The sequence below is a fragment of the Myxine glutinosa genome, chromosome 1 (genome assembly GCF_964187855.1).
Source record: "Myxine glutinosa chromosome 1, kmMyxGlut1.1, whole genome shotgun sequence".
In the NCBI taxonomy this organism is placed as follows: domain Eukaryota; kingdom Metazoa; phylum Chordata; class Myxini; order Myxiniformes; family Myxinidae; genus Myxine; species Myxine glutinosa.
The window spans coordinates 386,298,859-386,312,609 of NC_136261.1; the positions used below are offsets into that span (position 1 = coordinate 386,298,859).

The following is a 13,751-nucleotide window of genomic DNA, read 5'->3' on the forward strand; positions in this document are numbered from 1 at the left end:
GTATAATCCAAATTGCTTGAGAATAAAGCATTATTATTAAAATTTACTAATTTTTCAAAGATTTTATCATCCTTGATACAATAAATTAGGCCACAATTTAAGGGCATTGTGGTCAACGCTGTTCTCACGGAATACTTTCTCCAGGATGTCTATATGTGATGGTTTCAATGTTGGGTCATTTACTCATTCTATGTCAAGAATTTATCAGTTGACAACAAACAAAGTCTTCTGAAAGACAAATGAAACATAAAAAGCTTAAAGTTGGAATAAAAAGGCACCTTTTATTACAAAGCCTCAATTAATAATAATAATATTGACCGACATATGTAGTGTGCCCTTTTCAAAGAGGCTCAACAAAAGAAACAAACATTTTGTCACCAAAATCATCATTGAACAAGTGTCTTCAGTTTGTTCTTGTGGTAATGCGTTTGATTGGCGACCGCCAGGTCAGGGTTTCGACACCCTCTGTCGTGGGTATGTTTCACACTTCATCTCATTACCCAGACAGTTCTCTGGCCCGGTTTGGCACACAGATTGCAGAAATGTGGCCTAAAGTCCCACACGTTTCATTTCGCTCAGATACTGATGTAGGAGGTATGCCGACTTCCTCTGGGAATGGTTCCACAGTGTGGGTGCCACGTCGGAGAAGGCACGACCACCAAAAGTCACCGCCACATGTTGTTTCACAGCAAGCAGGTAATCCCTAGACTAGACAGCACCACAGCCGACATGCCTGACCGAACACTGCAGTGAACAACCAGAGGATTAGCCGGAGTACTGTCACACCACCAAGCAAGCATTATCCATTCAGTTCACTCAAGACTCATTGTTGCTTCCCAGTATTCTTTCACAGAACAAATTTGCACAAAGAAACAATCCAGATCTAAACAATTATCCTACAATATAATCCACATTTGAAGTAAAATTTATCCACATATTCAGATGATATGGTGACAAAATGCGATGATGCACAGGATACAAAAAGCACAAAATGCTGACATTTGAAGGAGCCAAAAAGAGCAGCCTGTCAGTGCTCCATTGTCTCCCAGTTGCAAACAACAAACACAAAGAAGAGAATACAGTCAATACACTATTTGAAATCACTTGTTAGTCACAAGCATAAGGTGAACAAATTTAATGAGAGGCAAGAGCACATCTTGAATGCAGAACGCTTCAGAAGTGGTCAGCTCCATTCTCAGAGAGCAGCTGCTCATCACGAAGTGCTTGAACAACTGTGGTCAAAGATTTGACTTTCCTCTGGCAGCGACGTGATTTCTGCTGTGTCAATTTGAGCTTTTTCTTGACGCTACAAAGATTGTCATGCACAGAGTCCAGTTTACGTTTCACACTCCGTGGACTGGCAGTTACAGCATATGTGTGAGCAGCACCAGTCGTTGCTGCAAGCTTTGATGGGCTGGTGATGATTGATGTACTGGGTGTGTTGTCCAGTGGCTCTTGCAGATTGACCAGTGCTTCTTGCGGGAAAGACCGTGGTTTGGGTGGTTTTCGCTTCCATTCATCCTGGAAATCCATCAGAATAATAGATCAGAATTAATTATGAACGAAGAAATTATACAAGATTATTTATTTGGGATGTTCTTGAGAAAAGAGATGGTGGAAAAGTATTGATAAGTTGCTGATGTTGATATGTTTGCAAAATTTATATATTTGACACATCAATTGGCATGTAAGTAGACAAGTGTGAAAATCACTGCTGGCAGTGACAGCTACAACATGACACTATTTATATCTCAGTTACTCCACCACAACATGAAACTCTTGTGTTATGTACCTTCTGCAGGTGGGTCGGAAAATCAAATATGGTTGGCAGGGAATTTTCTCGGAGTCTTGTGGTCTGACCTGTCCTGTCAAAACATGAGTCATCAAAGTGGTCTGAGCAAAGGACAGACTTCTTTGAAGGTTTCCATTTGTCACGTTTCACATTCACAACCCATTTCTGGAGAACATCTGGACGACTGAATGGAAATCTGAAAAAAATATTTTCAAGAAATTAGCCGATAGTCATGAAAGTACAACTCGAAGCAACAATTTACAACATATTCAATATGTAAGGCATATTCAACTATTCAACATACTAGCCATATAAACACTCAATTACCATGTACTTATACAGAATCAGTTATTGGTTTCAAAGTTTAACTGCATTGAGTTTTGCAACTTTGAATCATCCAGGGTACACATTATTAGACGGGACCATGCTATTTATACTCGTCCTCGATAACTATATATAGATAAAGACTTTGGGTCAAACTTAGCCCTGAGGGACCGCATATTGATGAAATATGTCCCGGCTCAGTGACTTTGCGCACTCTGCGGTTGAGTCAAACTAGTTCTGAAGTTCAGTAGTTGAAACTTGAATCCAGATCGCGGTTGTGCAAACATCATAATTTAACATTCAAATTCAACGTTTTTAAAATAAAACATTCTCAAATAAATGTTAATTTTCAGTACTTACAGATGAAATGTCTTTCCACATCCTCGTATTTGTCTCTTTGTGCAATTAATAGCAGCACAAGCCGGCATTTCATAATACGTTAGCGGAGCGTGTTGACGAAAAATTTATGCGAGTGGCAACATGGCGTCCAGTGGCCGGGCGCTGACTTCAACTCAAGAGCCCGACCCGCTATCCAGTAGTATATACAGATCAGTGGTGAGGGGTGAAAAAGAAATACACCTTTTATAAGTGGTACTCGTAACTACTAACGAGTAGTAGTAGTTATTGACGTTGTCATGTGTCGATGAATCTGAGTGAGGAAAGCAACTGTTTAAATTGAAATACTGTACGAAGTACGAACCCAGATGGCGTTCACTTCAGAGCATTAAACAGGTGGCCATTGGTGTAGTCGTAGTGGATCTGCGGAAACTTTCCGGCCATTTCAATCCCAGGCGTGACCCTCGACTCTGCAGGGCGGTTCTGTAATTTTTTTTTTTAAAGAGCGGGAAATGGAAATCCATTTAGTATTTTGGATTACCTAATGGTTCCTTCATTCACTGCAATCATATCTGGACAGGTGGCATATATAGAGCCTCACAGCTCTGAAAACGTCACAAAACACAAAATAATAATAAGAAACTCGGCCTGAAATTATTAAAATAAGTTCATCACCTTCTGTGAAACTGACTGCATTGCAGAACCCGCTCACGTTCTGCGAGAGTGAGTCAGCGCGTTGTTTATGACGTCACGGGTGGAAGCCTCTCCTTATTGGCTCGGGAGTTGCGCATCTTGTTTCGTCACGTTTATCAAGCTTCCGCAGGAGGTGAGGTAACGTGACTGCCTTCCTGACCGGGTTTGGGAATCATGAAGTTATTAATGAGAAATGTATAATTATTGTGTTTGTTGAGGGGAAATGTTTCAACATGAGAAATGTACAATGAGGAGGAGAGAAGGGGGAGCCATATCCATATTGAATTCACACGTTCGTTCATTTCGTTGAACATGGCGTCGGTGATGGAAACTGAAGAAGAAGAAGAATAGAATATCGGATCTGTAAACTCGAGTGTCAAACTTATCATATTCCATCTTTATTCGTTTAGCTTGTTTCCGTTTTGAAATCTGTTCCGAGAGATTTTCCTTTTTCGAGGTTGAATTCGAACAATTGGTCCGTCAGACCCTCATTGAGATCCCTGCTGGGTTCATGGATTGAGGTGATCGTGTTGATGAGGGGGAAACCACCATCACTGATTGTGTTCAATTTTAAAGTGAACACATTGATGGACTCGAGTCGAACGTGAAAGAACTGAATCGATTTACACGGATGATCAAGACTGAGGTTATTGCAGCTGATAATGCTGAGATTGAAGGAGCTATGCTCCAACGCGAGTCGGAAGGATTGACACGACCAAAGACGGAAATTCGTCCGAGTTGCTTTATTGCACGTATCAAACTCGGGTACTTTGAAAAGCCCGTTTATCGGGCATCAATATATATACACATTATGCCGGAGCGTTTGCCCGGGAAAAGCGAGACCGGGCATGCCCGGGCGTCAAGGGCGAGTCCTGGAAAGGCGAGTCTGGACCTGCCCGGGCATCCTGGGCGAGCCCTGGAAAGGCGAGGCTGGGCGTGCCTGGGCGTCCTGGGCGAGTCCTGGAAAGGCGAGAGCGGTCATGCCCGGGTGTCCTGGGCGAGCCCTGGAAAGACGAGTCTGGGAATGCCCGGGAAAGACGAGACCGGGCATGCCCGGGAGGCTCGGGCGAGCCCGGGAACAGCGAGTCCGGGCATGCCCGGGAGAGGCGCGTCTGGGCCTGTCCGGGCGGCCTGGACGAGCCCGGCATGGTGATTGCTCCCTGGCCGCGTCCTTGGTAGGTGCAAGGCGATTGTGTACACCCAGCGGTAAACGCTACACACGCCCCTCCAGAATTGACTTGCACCGGCAGGGTCAATTTAAGGGGGGTCCTGATGACCCGGCCGAAGCGACCCCTGGAGGGTCGTGGGGGGGGGGGGGTCCGATGTGGTGGTGGGTGGTCGAGCGGGGGGAACTGTGGACGGGGGGCGGCCTCCCCACGGAGGAAGGGTCAACCGTGGTGGTTGGTCGACGTCCACGTGCGCCGGTTTGAGGCGGTCCACTGAAATCCGGTCCGACCGGCCGCCGAAGTCGATGACGAATGACTTGTCGTCCCGTCGCAGGACCCTGAAGGGCCCGTCGTACGGCGGCCGGAGTGGCCCCCGGTGTGCCTCATGACGCACAAAGACGTACTCCGCTGTGCGAAGCGCTGGGGGGACGTAGGACTGGGGGCCACCGTGGCGGGACGTTGGCACGGGGGCAAATCGTCGTCGGCCTCCTGGAGGTCTGAGCGCTGGCGAGCTGCGGACCAGGGACTGGTAGCGTCGGGCACGAACTCGCCCGGGACGCGGAGCAGCTGGCCGTAGACGAGCTCGGCGGTGGACGCCTGGAGGTCCTCCTTGGGGGCTGTGCGGAGGCCCAAAAGGACCCACGGCAGCCGGTCGGCCCAACCGTTGTCCTGAAGGCCGGCCATGAGCGCGGCCTTCATGGAGTGGTGAAAATGCTCGCACAACCCATTGGCTTGGGGGTGGTAGGCCGTGGTATGGTGGAGCTGGACTCCCAGGTTGCGGGCGACCGCGCCCCACAGCTCGGAGGTGAACTGCGGACCGCGGTCCGAAGAGATGTCTGCCGGTGCGCCGAAACGGGTGACCCAGGTGGCGATGAAAGCCTGTGCCACGTCGGCGGTGGTGGTGGAAATGAGGGGAATGGCCTCCGGCCACCTGGTGGTCCTGTCCACCATGGTGAGCAGGTGTGTGAAACCCCGCGAAGGGGGAAGGGGGCCAACCAGGTCCACGTTGACGTGGTCGAAACGCCGTTCGGTTACGGTGAAAGGTGCCAGCGGGGCCTGGGTGTGGCGGTGGACCTTGGCCCGCTGGCAGGCTGTGCAGGCGTTTGCCCAGTCACGGACGTCCCGTCGAAGGCTGTGCCAGACGAAACGCACCGACACCAGCTTCTGAGAAGCTTTCTGCCCCGGGTGAGAAAGGCCGTGGATGGAGGCGAAGATGCGGCGCTGCCAGGTAACGGGCACGATGGGGCGAGGCTGGCCTTGGGAGACGTCGCAGAGCAGGACAGTGTCCGCGAAGGGGATGTCGGCCAGGCGGAGGCCCGTGTCCGCCGCCCGGAGGGCCTGCACCTCGGTGTCGGTGGTTTGGTCGGCCGCCATGAGCACGAAGTCCACGCTGAGGTGGACCGCGTTCGCGCTGGCCCGAGAAAGACAGTCGGCCACGGCGTTGTCTTTGCCGGCGACGTGCCGGATGTCCGTGGTAAATTCCGACATGGCGGAGAGGTGGCGCTGCTGGCGGGCCGACCACGGCGCTGTGACTTTGGCCATTGCATAAACCAATGGCTTGTGGTCGTCGAAAGCTGTAAACGGGCGGCCCTCCAGGAGGTGGCGGAAATGGCGAACGGCCAGGAATAGACCGAGGAGCTCGCGGTCAAACGTGCTGTATTTTAACTCGTTCGGCCGGAGTTGCCGGCTGAAAAAAGCGAGTGGCTGCCAAACCCCGTTCACCCATTGTTCATGGACGGCGCCCACCGCGTAGTTGGAGGCATCCGTAGTGAGGGTGATGGGCGCGTTGAGCACCGGGTGAGCCAGCAGCGTTGCATCGGCGAGGGCCCCCTTCGCGCCCGTGAATGCCGTGTCCATGGTCGCGGACCAAACGATGTCATGCTTGGCCGGCTTGCCCCGGAGGGCTTCGTAAAGGGGCCGCATGAGCTGAGCAGTGCGGGGCACGAATCGGTGATAAAAATTCACCATGCCGAGGAACTCTTGCAGGGCCTTGATGGAGCGGGGACGCGAGAACTTGGTGATGGCCTCGACCTTGGTCGGCAGCGGCACGGCCCCGGTCTTGGTGATGTGGTGGCCCAAAAAGTCAACGGTCGTCGTGCCGAAGTGGCATTTGGCCGGGTTGACAATTAAGCCGTGCTCGCTGAGGCGTCCGAACAGCGTTCGGAGGTGGAGGAGGTGCTCGGCCCGGGACGTGCTGGCGAGTCCTGGAAAGGCGAGAGCGGGCATGCCCGGGTGTCCTGGGCGAGCCCTGGAAAGACGAGACCGGGCGTGCCCGGGAGGCTCGGGCGAGCCCGGGAACAGCGAGTCCGGGCATGCCCGGGAGAGGCGCGTCTGGGCCTGTCTGGGCGGCCTGGACGAGCCTGGCATGGTGATTGCTCCCTGGCCGCGTCCTTGGTAGGTGCAAGGCGATTGTGTACACCCAGCGGTAACCGCTACAAGATAATAATTAATAAACTCGATTGATACTCTCGTAATAACTTCCGGGTTATGGGCTCTCCAGGGAGAAAGGTGAAGATTGCTTGGATTTGGCGAATAATCTCTTTACCGATAAATGCAATATGGCGGATGTTGATATTCCACTATATAAGAGAGCCGTTCATCTGTGTGTCTCTGTGTCGCCATTTTTCTCAGAGATGGCTGAACGGATCTTCGTCAAACTTTCAGAGGTTCATCAGTGAGTGCCTGGGCGTGTTTTTGGGCAAAAAAAGTTCGTTTTATGGATTTTAAAAAAATCGCTCTGATAGTGCCTAAGCCTTTTTGATTAATGACAGTTATTTCCAAGTACACATTCACATAAATAAACCCAAACTGTCACCAGACATTTGAACACAAATAATAAAACAATTCCGGAAGTTGTCAAAGTTTGTCGCAAGGTTTCTTCTTCTTCCTGAACATCATCATACTTGACTGAAACGTGATGAATGGCACATTCACCAGCATATATTCAATGAAAAGGTAAAATGATGATTTGGATGTAATTGCTTTTCTATTATATTTGCCCTCATTTCAAATAATTTAATGGTTCTTTTTTGCTTGAGCAATGCCGGGTACTCCAGCTATAAACGCTTTTATACTTCACTCAGGGTACAAATACAATTTTGTCTGGGGGGTAACATAGGCTATGTGGCCCTGGCCTCATGTGGGGGTCTGGGGGGGGGGGGCAGGAGAGTGGCGTAAATTTTCTATGAAAATGTGTACCGTGTAGCGCCACCTGGTGATGGTGGCAGAGGGTATTTCAATCTCCTTTTTAACTCAACTGGACTATGTCCAGCCGAGTTTTTGTCGACACCCAGTGTCTGTCGTCTGTCGTCTGTCTGTCTGTCATCTGTAAACAATTCGACGTCTACGCTCTAAATGTCACAAATATTGATCAAATGTGATGAAACTTGTTATGCAGCATCTTTAAGACAAACTAGTTTAGGATTGCATTTGGGCGTTGCATGCCCAAAAATGGGCGCGGCAGGGCGGCCATATTGAAAAATCAATTTTTGTCAATCTGGTACTTCCTAATGTCGCTAGAAGGCTGAAACCTGGTGTGTGGACAGTATGTAACAAACCTCAACACATATATTACGGGTTTTGACGTTGTCCGAAAAATGACCTCGTCAGCCGTCTGCTATGGTCATAACCAATTGATGTTAATGTCGACATTAAAACTCCCACTCACTCATCAGTAAAAAAAAGTGCCTCAATTACTCACTCATCTTCTTATTATGAAAATATAACAAAATAAATCCTGTTCACCACTCTGGACTTTTCTAGTCCGACACAAGCAGCTATGCCATATATTGTGATGTCGCATTTTTATGAAATCACAGTGCCAATACCGTCATAGCATGCAGAATACTGTGCAATATACACAGTATATCGGATTGTCACATTATGGGTATCGCGTCTTGTGATTGGGGTAGAGACATGAAAAAAGGAGTGCATATACATACATATGCATATCAACAGATATATATAATGTCTGTCGGTATGCATCTATTTGCATCGTTATTTTCAAAAACATTCTTTCTTTTCAGCACAAATCTCTATACTGAACTCCTGAAAGTATGCAACAAATGGACCCATGTGTGTGACTAATAGACTATCACTTCTGTGTGCAATCAATCTGTCACCCAAGTTATATGTGGACTTTCTCCGAAAAGACTCGTGGCATGTTTTTCATCATCACAGCATGCAAATTGCGTACTTTAATATTGTAATGGTTTTGCTCTAAATGTTGTTGTACACAGAGTTCAACGCATTACCACTTTCCACACCGACTATATATGTTCATCGAAAATAAACTCTGGCAACAACAGATTCCTGAAGAACAGTCGTCCAGTTCAAGTTCGAAATGTTGGAAAGCTGTTTACTAGAACAATCAGCTAGGAACATAGTAAAAGACCATCTAGCATTTGTCCACTCCACAACTAAGCAACTGTTTTTCCTGTCTATGTACTAGTCTTTCAAATTATTGACAGTTGAGAATGTATGGCTAATTCAAGAGAAAATGACTAAGTTGTGATGTCACTTGAGTCCAATTCAATGAATAATGACTATGTGTGTGTGTGTGTGTGAGGAGGTGGGGATTTGATGAATGAATACTTAAACCCTGTTGAACACATCTATAGAAATATTCAACATATCTTGATTCAATACCATACATGTATATTGTTTGACCAAGTCTTTCTAAATAAATTCAAGTCTGAAATCTGAGAAAAGTAATTGTAGTTTTACTTTTCATGCCTCACTTAAAACTCAATTTTTTCTAGTTTCCTGTTTAAACATGAGATACCTTCAATGTTACTGTACCTCTTTAGCACATATAAACTATATAGTTTGTGGTTCTATTATGCATATTCTAACCATATTTATATCGACCAGTTGAGTTCAGGTTCCCTGGAACCTCTAGTTTACCTGTGCAACACTGAGGTTATGAAGCACCCTTTGCACCAGAAATATTTTCCTCCTTCCCTTTCCCCCATCCCCCAAAACTGAGGGGTCTTGCAAAGCCAACCAACCCCCACCCCCCTAAAATATATTGTTACGGTTTTCGCGCGACCCTCGTTCCCTTACCAAGGGGAGATTAAGCCCGTTGTTCTTTTTGGGTCATCGCAACCGCGAGACTTGAGTCGCCACTCACGGGCAGACGCAGGTCAGGGTTTCAGGACAATTCTCGCACGTACCTAAGTACCTATGCCGCCGCGGAAGCGGGGATCAAGTCTCGCATGAACCACGCATAATTTGAGTACGTCCGAACGGATGGCGTACCACGTGGTCCATGCTATTACCTCGGTATTGGAACCCGATTAGAGCGATATAATTCGTACCACACTTAGTCAATGGATGGAAATGACGGGAACGATCAAATAGAAGGAAGAACACAGGTTTATTTACAGCTATACAAGGTGAAGAGACACAGAGCAGGCACTTAAACAGTCTTACCCAAAAGCCCAGACAACGGGCCCGTTCACACTCAGAGGGGGAATGAAGGAAGGATGGTTCATGCGCTGAACGCGCTGGCTTTGTTGTTCAGGAGCAGCTCGCCCGGCGTGGTCCTCTGCGGTCACAGCACGTCCCTCGATGAAGGCAGGCAGGCAGGCGGGAGGGATCCTCGCAGCGCGTATCTTGAACAAAGGCAGGCAGGCGAATATGTGCATCTCTCGCCCGGCTCGGCGGTTCCTCACAGCGCGATTAATCAATGGCGCGCTTTCACCCTCGTAACTCAACAGAGGATCTGCCTCAAGCTCAACCGAGCATTTAACTTGTAACCCAATTCAACTCCGCGCACTCTCGGAACTATTTAACAGAGGACCCCGGCTCATAACTTGTATGCCTCCCTTCCCATAACTTGTACGAGCGCCTCTCTCCTCATCACTGAGGTGGGGGCTTCGCGCAAAGGGTTATATTGCCACGCCCTTAGCCCGCATCGAATGTTCCAAACCACGCCTTTTGATGCAGTGGTAAGCCACTCCCTTGAGCCCTGATTGGCTGCTCGTGCTTACCGTCACTCCCACTCTTCCTGCTCCACCTTCCTTCGGCCTGGATCGACTTGTCAGGCCGGCCTCATGGTATTTCGCGCCAAAACCACCGCAATCAAGGCATCATTGTATTGGAAGGAGACCTAACTCTCATTATTCTACTCAACGCAAAACTAACACAGGAAAAAGACTACGCTGACATTTACTAAGAAATAACTGAGCTTTAAACGAGGCTACATGTTGCAGTGCAACTAACTATGGGGGAAAATTAACCTTTTATTGCATAACCACAAAACCGCAACACTACCCCCTTCCCTCGTCAGACTCGTGCCCGAGTCGAAACCAACAAATGAAACGACTGGTTCAGAGAATGACATACAAAATTACTTTTACTTTTAAATGTGACATATAGGTGTGGTTCCCCCTAGCATTTACTCTAACCCGTGTATGTGACAGTTTTAAAACACTCGGTATGTCCCCCCTATTGCGTTGAGTAGCTATCTAACAGAATTACCCCCACAACTAAACGAATTCCAGAATTGTTTCAAACTAAACACATAGCCGGTGGTTCAGCATTTTATATCTACAAGCACAAAAACTTAATTTATTTACAATTCTATGACCCAGGACCTGTCCTTTTTGGAAGAGAAGATTGGAGGGGAGAGAAAGCACCGCAAAACCAAAACACACTCATAATTCATTACACTTGCTGCTTGCTTCTTGCAGCTTCTGTGTGCATATATCAAACCGGCTAGCCCCCGGACCGGCATACAAGCCATTTTTTGATCTTCAGGGCTACATAAAAATACAAATCTTCTCATCCCTGGCACACCATAATAAAAAATGCACAAAAAATGTTTTTATTTCATTTATTTGCCAGGCAGGGCCAACGTTATGTGGTCCGACTGCATGACATTAATGCCACTCAAAACAAGTGGTCCGAAGGTGCAAGATGATTTTGCAGCAAGGTGCTGCACAGCAGAGGTGCAAGGCCACAAAGCTTGTGGTCCATGAGTGTGCAAGGTGCAGCAAAGTGTTTGTGGCAGCAAAAGTGCTGCACAGGTGCAGCAAAGTTACAACAAAAGGATATGGCAGCAAATGCTGTGCCGTTCGGCTGCACAGATGTAACAAGGGTGCAGCAGAAGGATACGGCAGCAAAGTGCTGTGCAGTTCGGCTGCACAGATGTAGCAAGGTGCAGCAAGGATGCTGCACAGGTTGATGGTGCTGCACAGTTCCACCTCCAAAATGGTCCTGGGGTGGGGGAAGAGACAAAGCACGACCAGCAAAGCGGAAAGGGCGCAACGGCACATAGCAAAACAAGGTAATGCAATGCGAGGGGCGTGGAAGAGCGAGCAGAGCAGGCTCGTCCCTAGCCGTCCGTACCCCCGCCCCACCCCCCCCATCGGCTGCTTACACTACCCTAGCCCCCCTTGTATTTACAATTCGTCACGACGTCTTATCTCCCATATCCCCCTCTATCTCAAATTTGTCTCCCAATCCCTCCCAGGAAGGAAGGGATGGAACAAACACAATGTCACCCTTACGTCGTGATGTGTCTCACCACTCAATCAGTCCACAAAGCCCTGGTGTGGGGTTCGTCCTCCTTGGTGATTGGCTGTGGATGGTGCGAAGGGATTTCTCATCTCCTAACTACACTACTGACATTTACTCTGTTAAACTACCCGGGGTCATACCCTGCCAATTGGCCATCTTTAAACTATGTGGTTCTAAAAACCCGAATTCCCATTGTCCACCTGGTGCCATTGAAATTTGGGTCTCACTCCCAACGAATTTTCTCTCTGTGCCCTTGCACAATTTCGGGGCTGGGTCGTGTGGCTCCACTAGCAGGTCTACCTACCTGCGCACCTCAGCCACTGAAGTCGCCACCCGAGCTTACCTGCTCCTGCGACTACCTAACTGGGGAAGGTCCCTCCTGGCACTTTACCCCCTGATGCCCACCTTGGCATTCGGCAACCCGGGTCCTCTCCTGGGATGCTTGGGCCCCACTCACAACTACCCTAACTGGCTCCCAGAGCCTACCTGTGGCCTCACCTGGCTGACAAACTACCAGTGGCGGAGTGCCCCAATAACCATACGCACCAACTAAGCCACACGCCCAGCCATTCCACAAACTCATGCACCCTCCAAAGCACTACTTTGCCACTACCTGCACCACAGGTGTCAATATCCATACAAATTTGGCCTACGGCCCTCTACCTGGGTTTACACTACCCACCCCGGGCATCCGTGAATGGGTTCCATCTCCCCCCATTCACTCCTTCGCACCATGCATTCCACACATTCTATTCCACACCAAGCATTCCACACCATTTATTCACACACCATTGATCTCACACACCTTTTGTCTCGCACACCTGTTGTGCTCACACACCTCTTATCATACACCTCAACACAGTTCCATTTGTCTCAACACACAACTCCGTTTATTCTCACACAATTCCTCACACACACAGCATCATCTACCTAACTACTTCCCCTAAGACTCATGCTTCCCCGTCGTCCCTTTAAACTAAGCACTCCCTTGTCATTAACATCCATCTAATCTCTCTGCGTCCCCACTACAGTACAGGTGTCACTACTTAAATCTGGTCCCTAAGGTCTTCTAGATCCCTACCATTATCCTAGCCCTCCCTAGGCTAGCTTCGGTGCCCCATGGAGGTAACCATTGCTGGCACCCCCATGTGCCTATCACTGCCATCCCCCTAAACTAATGCTCATGGGCCCTGTCTGAGGAATGGTAACACTACCATTCCTCCACGTAGGGTACTCTATCCTCATCAGTCTGCTACACTCTACGAGCCTCTTCATGTGGATATACATCGTCAAAGCTCGACCTCGAAAGGCCGAGCGATCCATGCGGGTGGTTGGTCGCCTGTATGGGATGTCCGTCTGGCATTTTCGATCCAAAGGGGGAGGCATGGACGGGCCGAGGTGCAGGGCCCCATCCCTGCGCGGGGCCTCGCATAGGTGATATAATATAAAGGTGATATAATATAACAAATGTCATGAAACATTTACATTTTGTAGTCCATTGTATAATTTAAGTAAAGATAAATCCAAATTTCACATGTGGAAAAAGTAAGTACACCCTTGGCTCTAATAGGTGGTATTGCCCTCTTTGGCAGAAACAACCTCAAGTTGGCCTTTCTTATAACTGTCCACCCGTCTCTGACATCGACAGGGAGAAATGTTTGCCCACTCCTCCATGCGGAGTTCTTTCAGCTGTGCGATGATCGAGGGCTTTCTTGCATGTACAGGTCGTTTCAAATCCCCCCACAACATCTCGATGGGATTTAGATCCGGGCTTTGACTTGGCCATTCAGAACCCTCCATTTCATTCTTTGCAGCCATTCCTTGGTGGATTTACTGGTATGTTTAGAGTCATTGTCATGTTGTAAGGTCCACCTTCGGTTGAGCTTCAACTTTCCGAAAGATGGCCTCACATTATC

At 48.5% G+C, this 13,751-nt stretch overlaps 1 protein-coding gene across 1 annotated transcript; it reads right to left on the reverse strand.

Moving 5' to 3' along the window:
- Nucleotides 1–261: 261 nt before the first annotated feature.
- Nucleotides 262–2,672, reverse strand: LOC137416199 (THAP domain-containing protein 1-like). Its single transcript, XM_068101731.2, has 3 exons — nucleotides 2,477–2,672; nucleotides 1,793–1,988; nucleotides 262–1,521 (listed from the first exon to the last, which is right to left on the reverse strand). The coding sequence occupies exons 1-3, from the start codon at nucleotides 2,542–2,544 to the stop codon at nucleotides 1,174–1,176; spliced, it is 612 nt and encodes a 203-aa protein (XP_067957832.2). The 5' UTR covers nucleotides 2,545–2,672; the 3' UTR covers nucleotides 262–1,173.
- Between the last annotated feature and the right edge of the window lie 11,079 nt (nucleotides 2,673–13,751).